Here is an 18,578-nt window from a genome sequence, read left to right as displayed (position 1 = left end):
GAACGTGTTGGAGTACCATGTTGCTCAGAATATCAGAAAATTCAGCTTTAGGTCACCCCAAATTTTCCTATTCTTCCTCTCCCCCATGACATGTTTTGAGCTTTAAATGCTATTTAGCTTGGGACCAGGGTATATGAAGGACTGTCTTCTGTCATATATTCTTGCCTGGGAGCCAAGATCACAGAGAGAGGCGTCTTCACTGACTCATTGATTGGTGGGTACATGAGAAAGGGTCTTTTCAGTAGTAGATCCATGCGTATGGAACAACCTTCCCAGGGAAGTGCACCTGGTCGCTCACTCTTGACCCCTTATAAGGTAGCCGAAGGTGGGTTTCTTCATGGTGGTGTTTGCTTAGTTCTTCTGCTTACTGACAGCTTTAAATTATTGATTTTAACTAGCAGTTTTGATGTATTTTATTATTTAGATTGTAAGCACCTTTCTTATAAATATTTTAAAAATAAATTTAGAGGGGAAGAAAACTGCTATGGCTCATGTGCTTCAAACTGTGCAAGAATGTGTATTAGACTGATACTTAGAATAATAGAACTTTGAAATTTTGTTTTGGACTATGAATTTTGAGCAGCCAAGAATGGGCCCTGTTAGCTAGAAACAATGTGGAAGGATTTTTAGGATGAACATAACTGCTAGAATGAAAACCCACAAGAAGCACCTGTGAGCAGAAATTCCCCAGAATACCCTATTTCTCTTGTGGCTCCTTTTGGGAAAAAAATCCAAAATACCTTTAATTGAAACGTTACATTTTAGGCAGGGAAGTTCATGGATGTTTTTCCAGGGTGACCCCATAGAGGCAAACTTTACATTGAGACTAGCTGTAAAAGAATTAAAAATGATTGGAATTGCACTCCTAAACAGAATGATATCCTACTAAGCCCAATGACTTGAATGGACATAGAAGAGTATAACTCTTTTTAGGATTACACTTTAGGTTGTGCATCTATCAGTGCTTGCAGATTAGTAACAAAACTGTTTACTAATGTTCTGAACTTTACCACCAGGGCTGTAACTAGTAATGGGGCACAGAGGGCAGTGCCCCCTTTCAACCTAAGGACACCCCTTCCCCCCTTTCAGTATAATTTCTAAACTCCTTGTATAAGCTTTTCCTTCTCAGTTCCCCTTCTCCTGCTCACTCACCAGCCTGCAGTAGGTGACAGAGAGGAAGGAAGCTTGGGACCTTGCTGGGGAAAAGGGGAGGGGGAGGGACAGAGAACTTGAATTGTGTGGTCAAGTGGCTGCCAGACGGGGTGGCAGCTGGGCAGGCTGTGTGCCTGGTTTCTCTTGGCTCCTCATGCTGCTGATGGGGAAGCAGAAGTGCATGGGCACATCCCTGATCTGGAGGTGTCTTGTGACCCAGGGATGACCGGGGAAGGAGCTTAAATTAAAATTATTAAATTTAATTAGTATAACTAGTTTTGGGGAGGGGGGAATTCCTGGATATGGCCCTGTTTACCAATCTGTTATCCTATATGCATTTCTGGAAATGCATCATTAGGTTTTCTGACTCTAAATGTTTTAAATGAGGAAGACATCTTTAAATCAGATACGCAAAGTGGATAGGTGCATTTTGTGCATCATACTTTATAAACAATTGCATTCACTTTACAAATGGCAAACAAAGTTGCTTCCACATGATTTAGGAACCTGAATTCCTGTTTGGTGACATGGGGTTTGGATCCATTGCTCTCTTGCAGGGCCCATTGACTTCACTGTATTTAGAAAGGTGAAATACTGCTTAGAATGGCACTGTTAGTGACCCAGATTTAGGAGGCACTTGGAAAGTGACCCTAGTAACCACATGATATGCTTTATTAACTCTCATGAGCCTGTTTTTCATCAGCTAAAACGTCTTTGTGATCTTGCTTTTTCTTCTCGTAGGTTTCCAAAGGATAACAAAAGAAAGCAAGAGTGGGCCCAAGCACTATGCCGTGTGGACCCTTTGAGTGGCAATCTTTGGACTCCATCTGTATGGGACATGATATGTTCCCAGCATTTCACCCCTGAATGCTTTCGGGAAATAAATGGGAAGAAGTTTCTCAAGGAAGGAAGTTGTCCTTCTGTGTTTTCTTTTCCGGATGACTGTAAGGTATGACATGGTCTGGTAACCTAGCTGCACTCTACATAACTGACTTCTTATTGGTTATAAGAAAGCGCATTATGCTCAGCTTTTGTGCAGTTCAGAAAGTCACATTTCATACTGCAATTAAAACTGTTGCAGAGGCATATAGTATGTGCTTCATACGCAGCCTTTCTCTTAATTTCACATATGTTGATGTAAAGCTGCCTTCTGCACGCCCTCCATATGCATGTTTTTACAAACTGCCCAGTGCTTTCGAGTAAGTTTGTTGCTGTAGTGGCCAAAGCCTAGTGCCAGTCAGTTGTAATCTATAGCACATACCCAGAACAGAACTATTCTAGTATTACCTGTATAGATTCACTGGCCACATTCAGAAATCATCTTTTTATGATTAGCATGGGCACAATTTGATGCCATGCTCATGCACTCCCCTCCCATATTCCTCTCTTCTTCTGTAGGCAGCAAGGTTGAAAGCTTCCTAGTTTGGAAAGGCCTGAACTGGACTTCACTTTGCCATGACATCAGAAAACAGGCACCTGGGCAATTCTTTCTTTGCTGGATCACTTCAGTTCATATTCAGAATACCACATGTATTTACCTACCCATGGAAAGCAGCCACAGCTTTTTTCTGACATGGGAGTTTTCTAAAGGCAGGAAGTTTTTTATGCAGACTAGTAGGCAGAGAATGTGCTGCCTGAGATAATTTACCTGTAGTTGCCAAGGGCTCAACCTGGGACCTTTTGCAAGTAAAAAATGCTCTGCCACCAAATTGTGGACCCTTCCCTCTATTTCAGCAGAGGCAGAGATTCTGTAACCACCTTACAGAATTTGTTCCACCACCTAATCTGGGGACTGTTTCCTGATATCATCCCTTACTCAATGTGCTTTGATCCAAAATCACTTTGGATTCCCTGCTCCCTACCCTGTCACTTTTTTCCACTGTCCAGTTTATTTATTTAGATATTTGTGTCCTGTTTTTCTTCCACTGGGGACTCATGCTCCATTTTATCCTCAAAACAAAAACTCTGCGAAGTAGATTAGACCGACAGTGTGTGACTGGCCCAGGATCACCCAGTGAACTTCTGTGGCAGAGTGAGGTTTGAAATCTGGGTGTCCCGGATCATAGCCCAGTACTCTAAAAGATCCCAAAAGATATTATTTATATATTTATGAATTTGATATTTATTTGCTGTATGCCTGCCATGCCCCAACCTGGGTAGCCCAGGCTAGTCCAGCATCATCAGATCTCAGAAGGTAAGCAGGGTCAGCTCTGGTTAGAATTTGGATGAGAGACCAAGGAATACCAGGGCCTCAACAGAGGCAGGCAATCGCAAACCTCCTCTGAGTATCTCTTGCCTTGAAAAACCTATGGAGTTGCCGTAAGTTGGCTGTGATTTAGAGGAAAATGAAAGATATTTATTTGCTATATTCTTAAGAGACCTGTGCTGTAATGCATCAGGGTCCATCTGTAGTGTTCACAGTTCCTCTAGGTTTTTGTTAACTACCTGTTAATTTGAAAAACAAATGTTCTTTTCTTTCCTTGTACCAAAGGAGGTTATGAATATGATGAACGACATCCAAAACAGTCTGGTTCATCATAGAACACTTTATATTGCCTCCTTCTTTTTGTTAGTTGGTGGCCTTTGTTCAGGACTCCTGGCTGAAGTGGAAATGCTGCTTGAGGCCCTGGAAATAATGTGAGGCAGCCTAGTCTGCTTAGCCTGGTGGGACCACCACGCTGAATGTGTGAGGTGGCTCTCCCTCTTGTGAATTCTGCTGCTGTTCCTACCGGTACATGTCAATATGTTTACTTCCTATGCATCCCATTCAAACAGCAAAACTTCAGGAAAGTGTCCTATGATGCTGTTCCATTTTTATGGACTGTGGATAAAGCTGCAAAACATGATATTAGAACAGCTTTTTCCTCTGTTGCTTGATAAAACTTCAGGAGTATTGATTTCATTATTGCTCTGAGCTAACCAAAGTCTGATTGCTGGTAGGTTTTAGTTATTGCTTGCCTTTTAGTCACTGTCCTTTATTTTACAGAAAACAAATACTCCAAAGAAAAGAAGAAAGAACTCCAAATATGTGAGAACATTTGGTGTCCCACTTTTCCAGGAGGAGTCCAGTAACAATGGGACGCGCAGTGAGCAGACAACACCAGAGGTAAGCAAAATACCTGAATTGGAGCTGGAGATTAGAGTCCTGTAGCACCTTAGAGATCAACAAGATTTTAGGAGTCAAAGCTGATGAAGGGAGCCTTGACTCTTGAAAGCTTATACTACCAAAATTGTGTTGGTCTCTAAGGTGCTACAGGACTTGAGTCTAGCTCTTTATCATACTAATATAGTCAGACTCTTTTGTAGCTGTTTGTTAAATACCATTATTTTAATGGATTATTGAACTGCTCTGTAAACTCTCCTTCAACCTGCTCTCATTACAGTCATTAGTATATGTTGAGTATAAGGAAGAACAAAATCCTCAGGGTCTACATGTATAATATTCTCTTGGAAGACAATTGCTGCAAAATCCCCACTGATTTTAATGGATGTGGACTGAAGCAGCATGTGCCTCTGTGGAATTTATAGCTGATGGTTGTGTGCAGAGGAATATTGAAGAGAGCATTGGCGTAGAAATATTTTAAGCCAAATTCCATGCATGAAGACTGTCCCTCATTTTTTTAACTACTTGTCTAAAGGACATTCAATTACTGTTTGTCACACTCGGCCTCAAAAGAGCTGTGGCCATGATTTTAGTGCTTATTCAAGTCTGTGGCTGTTTTTCATGTTCTGTTTGAGAAACAGGGATGTGCTCTTGGGAGTCAGACCCAAGCCAGAAGGCGTAATAATATTGGAGCAATAATGCAGCATCCTAGGAACAAGATTCATGCACTCTGCATGCCTCTTCTGTGGGGCTTGTGTGTGTATATCATAGCTGCAACATTCCTCAGATCACAGATATGACTTTCCAACTGTGTATCAGTATCTTTTGGCTTTGTAAAAAGCAGTCGCATTATCAACTTGCTAGAATAACTGAAGACACCAAAATTTAGCAGAACATTCATATGGGGTACCTACTTCTGTGAAGGATTTAATTCGCATTGCTTTTTATTGGTAGATCTTGAGTAACAGATCACAAGATTCACTTGAGAACATCAGTGAGGGTGAAGTGGAGCAATGTAGCTCTTCTCCAGAAATAAACCCTACTGCAGAGTGTAATGCAAGGGACAGGCTTATGGTAAGCATACAAACAGTAACTGTCAAAAAGCTTTGTATAGATTCTTATGAGAACAGTGTCATCTTAACACCTTTCTGGCAGTATGCCCAATTAAACAAACCTAAGTAGGATTCCAAGTGGACCTTAGAAATGCTCTCTAAAGGCTGAATTCAGAAAACAAACAGTTGCTTGAAAAGAAAAAAAAATGTAGTCCAGTCCTAAAATCTACTGTGGAGGGTTAAATCTTTCATGAAAGCTGAAGAAGCCATAATTATATTAGAATGCTGAAGCATGGTATCGAATATGAGTTTAGATAGAATGTAAGCACTAAGATTTAAACTTTAATTTGATTGCTTTGTACATAGCAATTTGTAAATGTGGAAATGTAAAAGCATTTTCAGTTATCTGTACACCTCTGCCAATAAGGTCTGGAGCATCTGGCTGGATCTATGGCATCCTTTTGCACTTGGAAAACAATAATTTTCCTCAGCTGTTACCACAAAGTTATGGCTTTGAATAGAAGCCATTCATAAAAAATCTTTTAGTCTTGTTCTCAGTGACAGGTGCCTGCTTTTTGATAGCTTTCTCCTTTTATTTATTTATTTGATTTATATCCCGCCCTCCCCTTGGCAGAATAGCTCCAAAACTTAAATATTTACAAGTATGATTGACATCCTAATTATATCGCAGGGTACAAGAGAGGAAAAAAGAAAAAGAGCTGTGTGGAGATACGTGTTAATTTCATATGAAAATTAAGTGTGACCATGTTAATTCTCTTAGACCTCTAGGTGGCTTTTGATAACATTGACTGAAGTGTTCTTCTGGACTGCCTTTCAGGGCTAGGACTGGACAGCATTGTTTTGTGGTGGTTTTGGTCCTACCTCAAAAGTAGGCTTCAGAGTATGGTGCTGGAGGACTGCTGCTCTGTCCCTTGGCCTTTGGGATCCTGTAAAGTTCTATCCTGTCCCCTATGCCTTCCAACATCTGTGTTGGGGTGAATTGCCACCAGTATGTGGATGACACTAAGCTACATCTTGTGCTTCCAGCAGATCCCTGTGAAGCTGTGAAAACTGTGAACAGGTTTCTGGAGGCAGTTTTGGAATCAATGCAGGTTAACAAACTACTTTAATCCCAATGAAACAGAAGTGTTAGTGGTGGTGAGGTTTGATTTGGAAATGGGATGTATCCTGTTTTGTATGGAATTGCACTCCTCCTAAAGGAGTAGCTTGTAGGTACTGCTGGACCAAGATCTTTTGTTAGATAAACAGTTGGCAGTGGTCAGGGATGCCTTTTACCAGCTTTGGCTGGTGAGCCAAATGTAGACCTTGGGTGGGAATGAGTTTGTCCTGGTAACATTTAGATTAAATTACTGCAGTGTACTTTATATGGGGTTGTCTTTGAAGACTATCTGGAAGCTACAGCTGATATAGAATGTTGTGGCCAGAAAGTCACTAGAGAGGGTCATAGGGGCCATATTGTTTTATTTATTTATTTATTTGTTTGGTGACTTCTATCCCGCCCTTCCCACAAGTGGCTCAGGGCGGCTTACAACGACAATAAAACAGTAAAATCAGAGCAAGTTATTACATTTAAAATCAGACAATTAAAACCTAAAAACCTTAAAATTATAACATTAAAACTATACAGTATAATCACAGAAATCTGGTAGCTACATTATCTAATCAGGCATAGGCTAACCGGAAGAGGGTTGTCTTACAGGCCCTGCGGAACTGAGCAAGATCAGTTTTAGTGTTATCCCATCTACATTGACTCCCAGTTTGTTTCCAAATCCAGTTAAAGTATCTGGTTTTGACCTTTAAAACTCTGTACAACTTGGGACTAGCAAACTTTAAGGACTTCCTGCTCTCATATGAACCTACCCATCCACTCTGGTTATCTTTGGAGGCACTCCTACCATCTGAGTTAAGTCAGGTGGCAACCTGGGAAGGGATCTTCTGGGTTCCAAATTCTGGAACTCCCTCCTTGGGGACAGTCATCTGTATCCCTCTATCATTGTCTTCTGCCAGTGGTTGAATACTTCTTTGTGTTATTTGACATAACCCCAGTAATTGGCCTTCCTCCCTGGAGGAATGCTGTTATATGTGTTAGTTTTATTTGTTTCTACCAAATTGTTTACATATTTTGTATCTATTATAATTTTAGACTGAGCACCATTACCATATCACAGATAGCCCCAAAACTTTGAAAAGGAAGCTGGATGAACTACTGATGGAGAATGACAACCTGAGGAGAAGACTAAGGAACACATCTTTTGAAGAACAGATACTCCATAAAAATTTGGATGTTTCACTGGACAATAAGCATTCCAAGTCTTTGCTGAGGGAAACGACATGACTGATTATGAATGGAGGCCATGATGACCTTAGACAATGGAGGGTGTTCTTACTCCCAGGAAACTTCTGTCATCTACTTTCATTAATGGAATACTATTCAAGTATGCCACTTCTGAGTACCTGTTTACATTCATATGACCAAATTTAGCCACCCAGTCTCTTTTAAACATCTCGGTCAAATGCTATACCTAAGTGTGCTCAACTATCAAATGGTGCTCTAATGGAGCAAGATTGTTGTTTACCATGCTAACCTTAAGCATTCTGAAAAGTACAACAGGAACAATTCACCGTATTTTGATTGCCTGCATTTCCTATTACTTAAATATTCTTACATGATGGTGCATAGGCAAGCATGCAGTTAAAACTATCTAGTTACATACATGTATTTTTCAGACTTTTCAGTTCTAGGCTGTCTATATAAAGTGCAGCAACATTTGATAGCATTTGATTGCAGTTGCCACATTAACAGACTTTCTTTGACAGTCTTGTTTTATTCATTGCCCTCCCTCACATCATTTTAAACTGATTTATGAACAGAGGTCTAACCACAGTGAAAACTTACTGGTATAAAGAGGGCATTTATTATGTCAGTACATACGATGGGTTGGAATAGCATAGTGTGAAACACTGGGATTTATTTTGCCATGGGTCAGTTGTGAAGGCTGTTGTTGCATAATTCTCTTCCTTAATAGATCTGGATGCATTCTGATTCAATGTGTTTAGATATATTTCTAGCACTGTGTAGTACTTTCTGAGATAGCTAAAATAGATGTAATTCCAAGTCTGAAAACTAGTTAGTGGTATTGGACTAACAAGATGAGACAGACTGAAATACAGATTTATTACTGAAAAGGTTTTGAACTTTATTGATTCTTTTATACAGACCACTATCAGTTTCTCTTTATGTCAGAAGGCTGAGAATGGATTCAGGTAATGTACTCAATATGGCCACTTTCAAACCTGATGGACAAAAAGGCTTCATGGCTTGAACATGAGCAGCGAGATGGTGTATGTCCTGTGATACTTAGCATTGAGTTGTTGGTGGTCCAAGGGGTATCCTCTTCTTTTTTCACCAGTGTCAGGTTCTCTAAAAAATGACCATATTACCATCAAGCCTATGAAGTTAAGACTGCCAGAAGCAGGAGGTGATCTTGTATGTGTGTAAGATATGCAACACACACAAACTGTTTTATACTGAGAGACACCATTGCCCCTGTAATGTCTTCTGTGAGTGGCAACATATGAACATATATGAACATATGAAGCTGCCTTATACTGAATCAGACCCTTGGTCCATCAAAGTCAGTATTGTCTTCTCAGACTGGCAGCGGCTCTCCAGGGTCTCAAGCTGAGGTTTTTCACACCTATTTGCCTGGACCCTTTTTTGGAGATGCCGGGGATTGAACCTGGGACCTTCTGCTTCCCAAGCAGATGCTCTACCACTGAGCCACCGTCTGTAGAGGGAACTGGCACTAGTCATTACATAAACGTCACATACCGGCTGGGCTGTACCACAGAAGGAGACAAAATAGCCTACATCTTTCTTGGAAGCAATATTCCTTCCAGTATTTTGCTGCACACAGTGACAAGAGGCTCCAAGATAGCAGAAGCTGAGTTCTTGGCTGCAGTGTTTATGCCAATGACCATGGGAACCAGTGCAACATATTTCTGTGGTGCTTTCAGCTATTTCTACATGTGTTAGGCATGCACAAACATCCCTGTCCTGTAGGATATAGCCTAAGAGGTTACAGTATCTCCTTGTTTTGCATTTTGGAAATATTATCTGACTGCCCTAATGCCAGTTGTACTCTCTGCCCCTTTTTGCTGATTTTTTTCATTATACATGGTAGTCTGCAGATTGTCTTTTCCTTTAGCATACCTCTTGCTGTTTCAGAACCCTCTCAGTATCCCATAGCATGTGTAATGCAATCTAGCCTGGGCAGTAATTTTAAATGCAGAGCACAGAAGGTTCCAGGCACTGCAGAATGAATATTGGACGGGTTGCAAGGACAGACTGCCAAGAGAAATCCTGGAAAGGAACAGCTAGGAGCATGTCAAGCATACAGACAACCACTAATAAACTCATGCTGGTCCTAACTGGCACTTGAAAAATTATGCACTCTATTATCTTAAAATTCATAGCACGGAAGGCCTTTCAGTGGGGCTGTAGTAAAAGATCAAGGAATGAGAGGGGACTTATTTCAAAAGCGGTTGTATACGCACAGCTGTTTGTATAATGAATGTAAGCTTACCAGAGGAGAATTTGAAATGTATGCCACTTTAAACTGATGTGATGCTCTCAGTTAAGAATGACAACTTGTAATTCAGAATATTGGCACTGATAAGTGAAGGTCCAGATGTTTGTTGGAAGCAACAAAATATTCTGGTTTGGAAAACAGCAAGATCAGCCACTTCTCATTTAATGTTGGACTCTTCTCTCAGGCACATTAACAATTTGCTTTCTGCAGATCTTTTTTGGATTCACAACCGGATGCTGGGTTTTCATTGAGAGGACTTTATAGTTTGGGCTGTTCCTTTCCGCAAGGCTTGGAGGCTGTAAAATGAATGGCATGCATGTTCTGCAAAGCTGCTAGGGGAAATATCAGATTGCAGAGCTAGCAAACACATTTGCAGAGTGCTTTTGTTAACTCTTTTCTACTCTACTCTACTCAGTTCTATTATTAACCCCTGTAGGCCCAGTTCAGTGAGATTTTCTTCTGTACCTCTTATTAAACTCTGTTTAAAGATGAAACTCTTCAGAGTTTTTCATATTGAACAAGATAAGTCTGCTCACTACTTATTCTATATTTTGTTTACTTAGAAAATTTATATGCTATTTCTCCAGAGAGCTGCTCAAATCAGCTCACAAAGTAAAAAAATCAGTAGATGGGGGGAGGTTAGAATATCAGATCCCCCCACTCCTGCCATGGAAGCTCACTGGGTGACCCTGGGTCAGTCACACATACTCAGCCTAACTGACCTCACAGGCTTGTGAGGATAAAATGGAGGAGAGAAGGATGATTTTAAGCTGCTTTGGGTCCCCATTGCGGAGAAAGGCAGGGTATAAATGTTAATAAATAATAAATTGAAAATGCCATATTTCCTTTAAATAAATGTGAAGAAGAATTTTGTGCATTACCGCAAAATCACAGTTCTACAGATCATTCTCTCATCCTAGATCTTCCAATATTTTGTGAAAAATAAAGCTAGTTACAATAAACATTTCTTTGGGTGGGGTAGCCGTGTTGGTGTGAAGCAGCAGAACAAAATTTGAGTCCAGTGGCACCTTTAAGACCTTTTTTCATTATACATGGTAGTCTGCAGATTGTCTTTTCCTTTAGCATACCTCTTGCTGTTTCTGAACCTTCTCAGTATCCCACTGGATACTTGCCACTGGACTCAAACTTTGTTTTACCATTTCTTGTTTGCTTATGATTTCTTCTGTTGGATATACTGGTATGTGAAACTTTTGGACCTAAAATAGCACTGTACTTTATTGTATAGATTTTTGTGTCTTGCATTGTTTAGCTTCAGTAGAAGTCCGACAGTAACACAGAATGTCTCTTCTAATTTTTATTTCCACTGTTATCACCATAGCATATACAGTTTATAAGGAGTCAAGAACAATTTAGATAACATTTTATAACTGATTTTCCTGTGGATCCATCTATTCTCCATGACAAAATAATGTGTCTTAACTGTCGACATCCCCTTAACGGACCTCAGGTATCAGAAAATGGCTCTATTGGAGTACACATCAGGGCTTGGAATAGATGACACTCCCCACACCCGCAAAGAAAAACCTAAGGGGAAAAAGCAGACTGATATCTGTGTGAAAAAGAAAGCAAACTGCTAGAGAGATAGCTGAAGCACCTTGGGGATACAGGAGCTCTCTAAATGGCTCTGATACTGGAGAGCAGATCTGCTGTCCTGTAGGGGGCGCTTTCATCACCTCCCAATGTAGTTTATTTACATCCTTCTTTCTTGCTGAGGCTCAAGGCAGTATACAAAATTTAGCAGTGCAATGTGAACAGTGTTAGACAATCACTGTAACAAGATTGAATTACAGAGCTGGAAGAAAATGCTGTGCCCTGTAAGATTAACCAGAGTCTCCAGTGTTATCTCCTCTAAAGGAAACCAGGTCATGCACTACCCCTGTAACTTCTCACTGCTCAAGGACATGGGGTGCGTATAGCAGAATACAGTGCGTATATGTATATTCCCACTTCCAAGTACATTTCCATATATTGATTAGTTGGCACCATGTCTTGTTTCTTCCTATTTCCATGCATATCATGGACCATGAATTTCCTCTATAATCAGCATTTTTAAAAATTTGCCAGAGCAGGCCTTGACCCTATTAATCATTACCCATTTGTATTATTAATGCCCTTAATCCTGGACCAAATCTTTGCCAAGCCAAAAAAAGTATTTTCTTTCCTTAATGAACCCAAACAACCACCTTTTAACCTTGTTCATTTTCTTTATGTACAGTTACAACTGGCATCCAGTGTAATGTCTTACTCATCATTAGCAAACAGTATCTGGACACATGGTACCCAGCATGCAGGTTTGCCCATGGGCTATAAATCAACATTGTGTAAATATTGTGAACAACATAATGTGCCCACACAGCAGTGGACTGGATCCAATTAACTGTTAATGAAGTCTTTCACAGAATGGATTTCTCCTCCCCCTCCCCCTGAAAACTTGCTCCTGTGGAGGAATTCTAAAGAGCAGATTTGGGTGTTGTGTAAGGGGATGCAATTTGTGGGGAAACTGGCAGAAATTCCCATCCTTCTTGTGTAAGCCCTTCCGCCAAGGAAGCAAGAACTTACACAAGAGAAGAAGGGAGTGATTTTTATTTTCTCTTATTGCTGTAGTCAATGCAATGAAGCTGAGGATGCCCCAACTTCTGGCAGCTTTTCCAGAAACAGAATAGGCTGCAGGGGAAGAGATCTGTTCTGTGAACCGCTGCTTATGGACTCCACCCATTTATTTATTTATTTTTACTCATTTGAACAAAGTTTATTAGTGCTGATGCAGATAATAGCATGATGACACAGTCCACTTCTCTAAATCAGACTAGCTGGTGGGGATGTGAAACTGTTATTTCCATTTGTGGGTTGAAATTACTTCAACTGTGCAAATCTCTGCCCTCATCCCCCTCAGATGTTACCACATCTGCTGGAGGGGGTGGGAAGTGAACATTGATTTTTGAGCAGTTAACAAACCAGCCATGCAGGAACTGCACTGCACTAAGGATGTGAAGGTGCTCTGGCTGCAACATCTGTCACCCCATTGATCACCAGGGTTGATTTGGCTGATCTGGCTGGCTAGGTGGGTGTCACCTCCCTCCTTCACTGCTCCAAGTGTGTCCCTCCCAAAGCTGCGCACTCGATGGAAGAGGATGACCATCCCAGATAGAAGGGTGTGTACTGTTCTTCAGTCAAGGGTATACGATAGCTGCAGCGCACTAATTTGCCTGAAGCATTTGAGCAAACCTACTCCAGCAGATGATCCCACCAATGTCTTTGCGTTGAAGGACTTGTTCCATTTTCTGTATCACCTGACATGTCATGTCTTTTGCTTCTTTTCACTGTCCCCGATTTTTGTAATCCTAGTCCTACTGCATTGCTTATTAGAACTGCCATTCTATTTGATCACCATATTTCACACCATGTAATCTGTCTTGAATCTTAGTGAGAAAGGTGGGCTATAATTAAAAAAAAAATCTGTGCCAAGACTTGTATTGGAACTGCAACTCAGCCATGTTTCCCTCACTATTCTAAGCCAGGATCAACAAGTTTTGTCTATGTTACCTAAAAGAAAAGTATGCTTATTCACAGCATTTGGTAGTCAATCTAAAACCAAAGGACAGGGCCAGAACTGTTTGTTTTCAAATGGTAATTCAGATGTTTTAAAAAATGTTTATGTATGCCACTGACACACTGTTACTCTTTGAACACAAAAGAATAACAATGATGATGTTCTAAATTTGTTTCTAAAACAATGCAGCCTCTTGTTGCCCTTATTAGACTTCTGCTGGGAAGGCATTCCAAAAGCCCAGTGTTCTGCCTTCTTTCAGATCTCCTGAGTCTGGAAAGGGTGCTGGCTTTGGTCTAAGCCTAAGATGATGGTGGTGTTAGGTGCCCACATTGCTTAATATATCAAGCAATATATAAAACATAACAGCTTAAGAGCAACATTAGAATAACGGAACAACAAACAGTAGAAAACTGTAGAATAACGTGGAAACTTGACACAGACTGAATAGTGTTAGGTAGTATATAGATAGGCTAGACAGATGCCCCATTCTACGTACTGAAACTTGATTTCTGACAACTTATTTTGGAGCTGGCGATGGCAAGCTGGGCGGGCCAAGATGTCCTCTTGTCCTCAGAAGAGAAGGACCCTTCATGGTGAGTATCCAATGGTCATTCTCCCTTTAAGGCAGAGGACATCTTGTGGGAGCTCTTAAAGCAGTGTCCCTGCATATATAGGGTGTTTATTTATTTATTTATTTATATTGGGATTTATACCCCGCCCTTCGCACCGAAGTGTCTCACCGAAGGGTGGGTCTCTGCCATCTCAGATCTCCAAAAGATGTTGTAAAACCTTCCTTCCGAAGGCTGCATCAGCTCATGCATATGAATTAATTTTATAGTGGCGAATGAATGTAGACAGGGACGACCATGTTGCCGCTTTGCAAATTTCTTCCACTGATGCCCTATTGGCTAGTGCTGCGTTCGTTGTTGCACTTCTTACCGAGTGGGCAGTGATGCCTTGAGGTACTTGCAGACTTTGACTCTCGTAGGCTTCCGCAATACACAGTCTTGTTACCCTACTGATGGCTGCTGGAGACATTTTTCTGCCCGTGTGCGCTGGTATGATGTTGATGAAGAGTGAGTCTGTGGCCCTAATGTCTTTGGTTCTAGCTATGTATTGTCTTAAAGCTCTTTGCACATCTAGTGAGTGCCACAACCTTTCCTTCGGGTGTACCGGATGGGGATAGAAGGACGGTTGACAAATTTCTTGCGTCCTATGGAATGATGAGTCTACCTTTGGTCAAAAGGATTGCACAGTATGCAATACAACCTTGTCTTTATGAATAACACAAAAATTTGTGTCCACGGATAAGACTCCCAGTTTTTGCAGATGTGATGGTCACCAGGAACAGAACCTTCATTTGCAGGTAGGTTAAGGTAATTTCCTTAATCGGCTCAAAAGGCGTTTTTGTCAGTGCCCGCAGAACGGTGTTGAGGTTCCATGTGGGAAACCTATGCACCTGTGGTGGTTGCGAGAGGGAGGTGCCTCTCAGAAAACTCAAGATGTGTGGATGTTTAGAAATAGGTGACTTGTGAACCTTTGGAAATACTGAGGCCAATGCTGCTACCTGGTGTCAAAGGGTATGGGCCTTGAGGCCGGAGTCCAAGCCATCTTGCAAAAAGTTCAGGATAGTCTTGACTGGTGGGTGAAGTGGGTCAGCTTGCTTTCTACGGCACCATCTGACGAACACCTTCCAATTATAATTGTATATCTTTTGCGTGGAGGTTTTTCTGGCTCCCATAATGGTTTTAGTGACCTCTTCTGAGTATCCTAGGCGTGTTAACCTTCGCCTTTCAACCTCCATGCGGTCAGTTGGTACCACCCTGGATCGGGATGTCGAATTGGACCCCGGAGTAGTAAGTCTTCGGTTACCTGAAGAGGCATTGGCTCTTGAATCGTCATCTCCTGCAGATCTGCTAGTCATGGTCTCCTTGGCCAGTATGGGGCCACTACTATGACCTCTGCTCGTAGTTGCCTTATCCTCCTGAGGAGTCTTGGTAATAACGGCAGTGGAGGGAAGGCCATGACGCCATCATCGCATCCGTGGCTTCTGCTAGATGGTGGTGAGATCATGTGAAGAAGCAGGATAGCTTGTGGTTCGATGGCGAGGCAAATAAGTCCACTTCTGGTTTCCCCAGACGGTGTATGATCTCCTGGATGACTCTCTTGTTGAGTTCCCACTCCCCTTGTTGTAGATGCTGTTTGCTCAACCAGTCTGCCTGAGTGTTGAGCCAATGTGTGACTGGGCCTACGCAAACAGCTTGCAGGCTTCCTTGTGTAGTAGTTGGGATCTGGTTCCTCCCTGCTTATTGATGTATGCCTTGGCTGCTATATTGTCTGTGCAGATCAGGATGTGTTTGTGAAGTATTAGAGAGGCAAAGTGTAATAGTGCTAACCAGATCGCTCTCAGCTCCAGTATGTTTATTGGTAAGTTTGATTCCTGATTGGTCCACTTCCCCTGAACCGGAATCTGATTGTAGGTCACTCCCCAACCGGCCAGGCTGGCATCTGTGAAGATTTGTTGCCATTCTGAAATCCAGAAGATCTTCCCCTGTGACAGGTTGACAAGATTTGTCCACCACCTTAGGCTCATCTTCACCTGGAGGGGAATTCTGAAAGATTTGCCTTCTTGGAGATCTGACGTTGGGAAGGTCTTAGAAAGCTCTGGGGTGGCTGGGCATGGAATCTTCCCCATTGGACTGAATCTATTGATGCGATCATCGACCCTTGAAGTGATGCTAGAGACATCAGTGATGACTGCTTGCTTTTGATGACTGCCACCGCCATCTCTCTGATTTTCTGTGCCTTCCTTAGAGGTAAGAATAGTCGCGTTGTCGACGTGTCTATTACCACCCCTAGGTGTTCCAGGCGCTGAGCTGGTGTGAGGAAGCTCATCTGTCTGTCGATCATGAAGCTGAGCTCCTCCAGGCATTGAATAATACGATTGGTGGTTGAATGAGCTGATGACCTTGAGGGTGCCCGAATCAAGCTGTCATCCAGGTACGAGTGGAAGTGTAAACCCTGCTCTCTTAGAATGGTTATCGGGTTTACTAAAATCTTGTTAAATACCCTTGGGGCGGATGCCAGACCAAATGGAAGGGCTTTGAATTGGTAATGACCTCCATTGTAGCAGAACCTTAGGAAATTCCTGTGGCCTGTGAAGATTGGTATGTGCAGATATGCCTCCGTCAGGTCGATAGATGTTAGCAATTCCCTGGGTCTGAGAGACTCTGCTATGGATCTTAGGGTCTCCATTCTGAAGTGTCTTGGTCTGATGAATTTGTTGACATACTTCAGATCTAGAACTGCCCTCCAGTCTCCTGAACTTTTGGGCATCATGAAGAAAATGGAGTATACTCTGCATTGCTGTTCTTCCACTAGTACTCTCTCTATTGCTTGTATGGTCAAAAGATGGTGAATGGCCTCCAAGGTTCAAAGTCTCTTTTGAGAGTTTCGGTGATCTGAGGAACGGATAAATTGGTGTGGTGGGAAATTGAGGAACTCGATCTTGTACCTGTCCAAAGTCACTTCTTTGCACCAGGCATCCACTTTGGAGTTCTGCCAGATATTCACAAAGTGAGTAAGGTGGGCACCGATGGGCATGCTTTGGTAGTCATTGCTTGTTCTTTTGATCGCGGTCGTTTTTGTCCGTCTGTTTGCCTGATTTGTTGAATCTGCTGTTGAAGTTGGGTCTGCGAAAAGGCTGTTTGGTGCTCCTGTTATTATTCTGTCTGAATTTAGACAGGATGTGTTGGGAACAAAAGGAGGACTGAAATGCTGGGCGACTGTCCTGATGTCTCATGAAGCATGACATTGCTTTCTTTTTATCCCTTGTTTCCACCAGGATCTTATCCAGGTGTTCACCAAAGAGGCGACCGCCCTGGAATGGGTAAGCAATGACGATGTTCTTGTATCTTGTATCCGCTGACCACACTCTTAGCCATAGTGCCTGTCTAGCTCCGGCAGTGGAAGCAATTGCCCTGGAGGCGAAAACTAGGGAGTCTAAGAAAGGACACCGCTTTGAGTAGTCTGTTTGCTCTGTCCATTGCCCGTGGGTTGTCTTCAACAATTTTCTGATCCAGACAACTGATGCCTTTGCTATCATGGAGCTCACTGCTGAGGCCTTGAGTGACACTGCGGATGCTTCATGGGCCCTCCTTAAAGCAAATTCCGATTTCCTATCCAGTGGGTCCTTCAGTGTTCCATGGCTATCTTCAGAAACTAGTCCATAGCTTTGCAAGCTGCTACCGGAACATCTGCAGCTGGCACCTGCAAGAAATCTTTTGTAAAGGAGCACAAGTGATAAAGTTTTTTAATAAAGCCTGGTTATTGCTTGTTAGCAAATGGCTTCCTCCATTCAGCTCTCATTTGTCTCTCGAAATAAGCTGGGAATGGGAAAGCTTTTTCTGTAGCGCTATGTCTGGGGAAGAATTCCTTGTTCCCTTCCTTGTGTGTGGCCTTATGTTTTACTTCTGCGTCTTCCTCAATATCTGGATCATCACGCAGATCTAGGGCTGCTAGGGTCTTAATCAATAAACATTGATGAGCCTCCATATTAAAAAAACGTTTGGCTTGTTCAGGCACTTGAATCTCTCCTTCCTCATCATCGTCAGAAGAGAACTCTCCCTCCTCCCTGTCCTCTGGTCTAAATGGGGTTTCTGATGCCCTATCAGGTGACTGGTCCCCAGAGTTCACGTCTCTTGCAGCCTGTTTCTGGGCTGCCTTAGTGGGCCATGGCTTAGTGTAACTCTGCTTAGGCTTGGTACGGGGAGATGTGGAGAGAGAGGGAGAAGAGGAGGAAGATGGGGATCTATGGCGCCTCTTGGCCCTGCCTTTTCTGAGCCCCACCATTTCCTCCCTAAGCTGGCCCTTTAAAACCTCAAAAACATTGTTTGGGAGTAGCACAGGCACGAAATCGGCCAAATTGCCCCCTTGCAAAGTATCTCGCGGTTCTACTTGCGAGTAGCCCATAAAGCCCACTCCGCCTCACACCTGATAGCTAGATGCTCCGGTGTTAACACTGTCCCCAGTACTTGCCGTTGCCATGTCCTTCGCACTGTCTGTCTTCATCTGAGTACTGCGAGGCA

General features: G+C 42.3%; 1 protein-coding gene across 7 annotated transcripts in view; it reads left to right on the top strand.

Moving 5' to 3' along the window:
* The window catches only part of LOC132569652 (THAP domain-containing protein 6-like), a 29,960-nt gene extending 21,446 nt beyond the window's left edge, over positions 1-8,514 (top strand). For 4 of the 7 annotated variants that reach the window (XM_060235936.1, XM_060235937.1, XM_060235939.1 and 1 more), the window contains exons 3-6: positions 1,894-2,101; positions 4,139-4,258; positions 5,210-5,329; positions 7,472-8,514. In XM_060235936.1, the coding sequence (XP_060091919.1) occupies positions 1,894-2,101; positions 4,139-4,258; positions 5,210-5,329; positions 7,472-7,663 (640 nt within the window). In that variant the 3' untranslated portion in view covers positions 7,664-8,514. The remainder of the gene's footprint in view (positions 1-1,893; positions 2,102-4,138; positions 4,259-5,209; positions 5,330-7,471) is intronic. The other 3 variants (XM_060235942.1, XM_060235940.1, XM_060235943.1) reach the window with 1 other exon arrangement.
* The last annotated feature ends 10,064 nt before the right edge of the window (positions 8,515-18,578 follow it).

The sequence above is a fragment of the Heteronotia binoei genome, chromosome 4 (genome assembly GCF_032191835.1).
Source record: "Heteronotia binoei isolate CCM8104 ecotype False Entrance Well chromosome 4, APGP_CSIRO_Hbin_v1, whole genome shotgun sequence".
In the NCBI taxonomy this organism is placed as follows: domain Eukaryota; kingdom Metazoa; phylum Chordata; class Lepidosauria; order Squamata; family Gekkonidae; genus Heteronotia; species Heteronotia binoei.
Note: the sequence above shows the minus strand (reverse complement) of the source record. Positions and strands in the feature narration are given on the sequence as shown.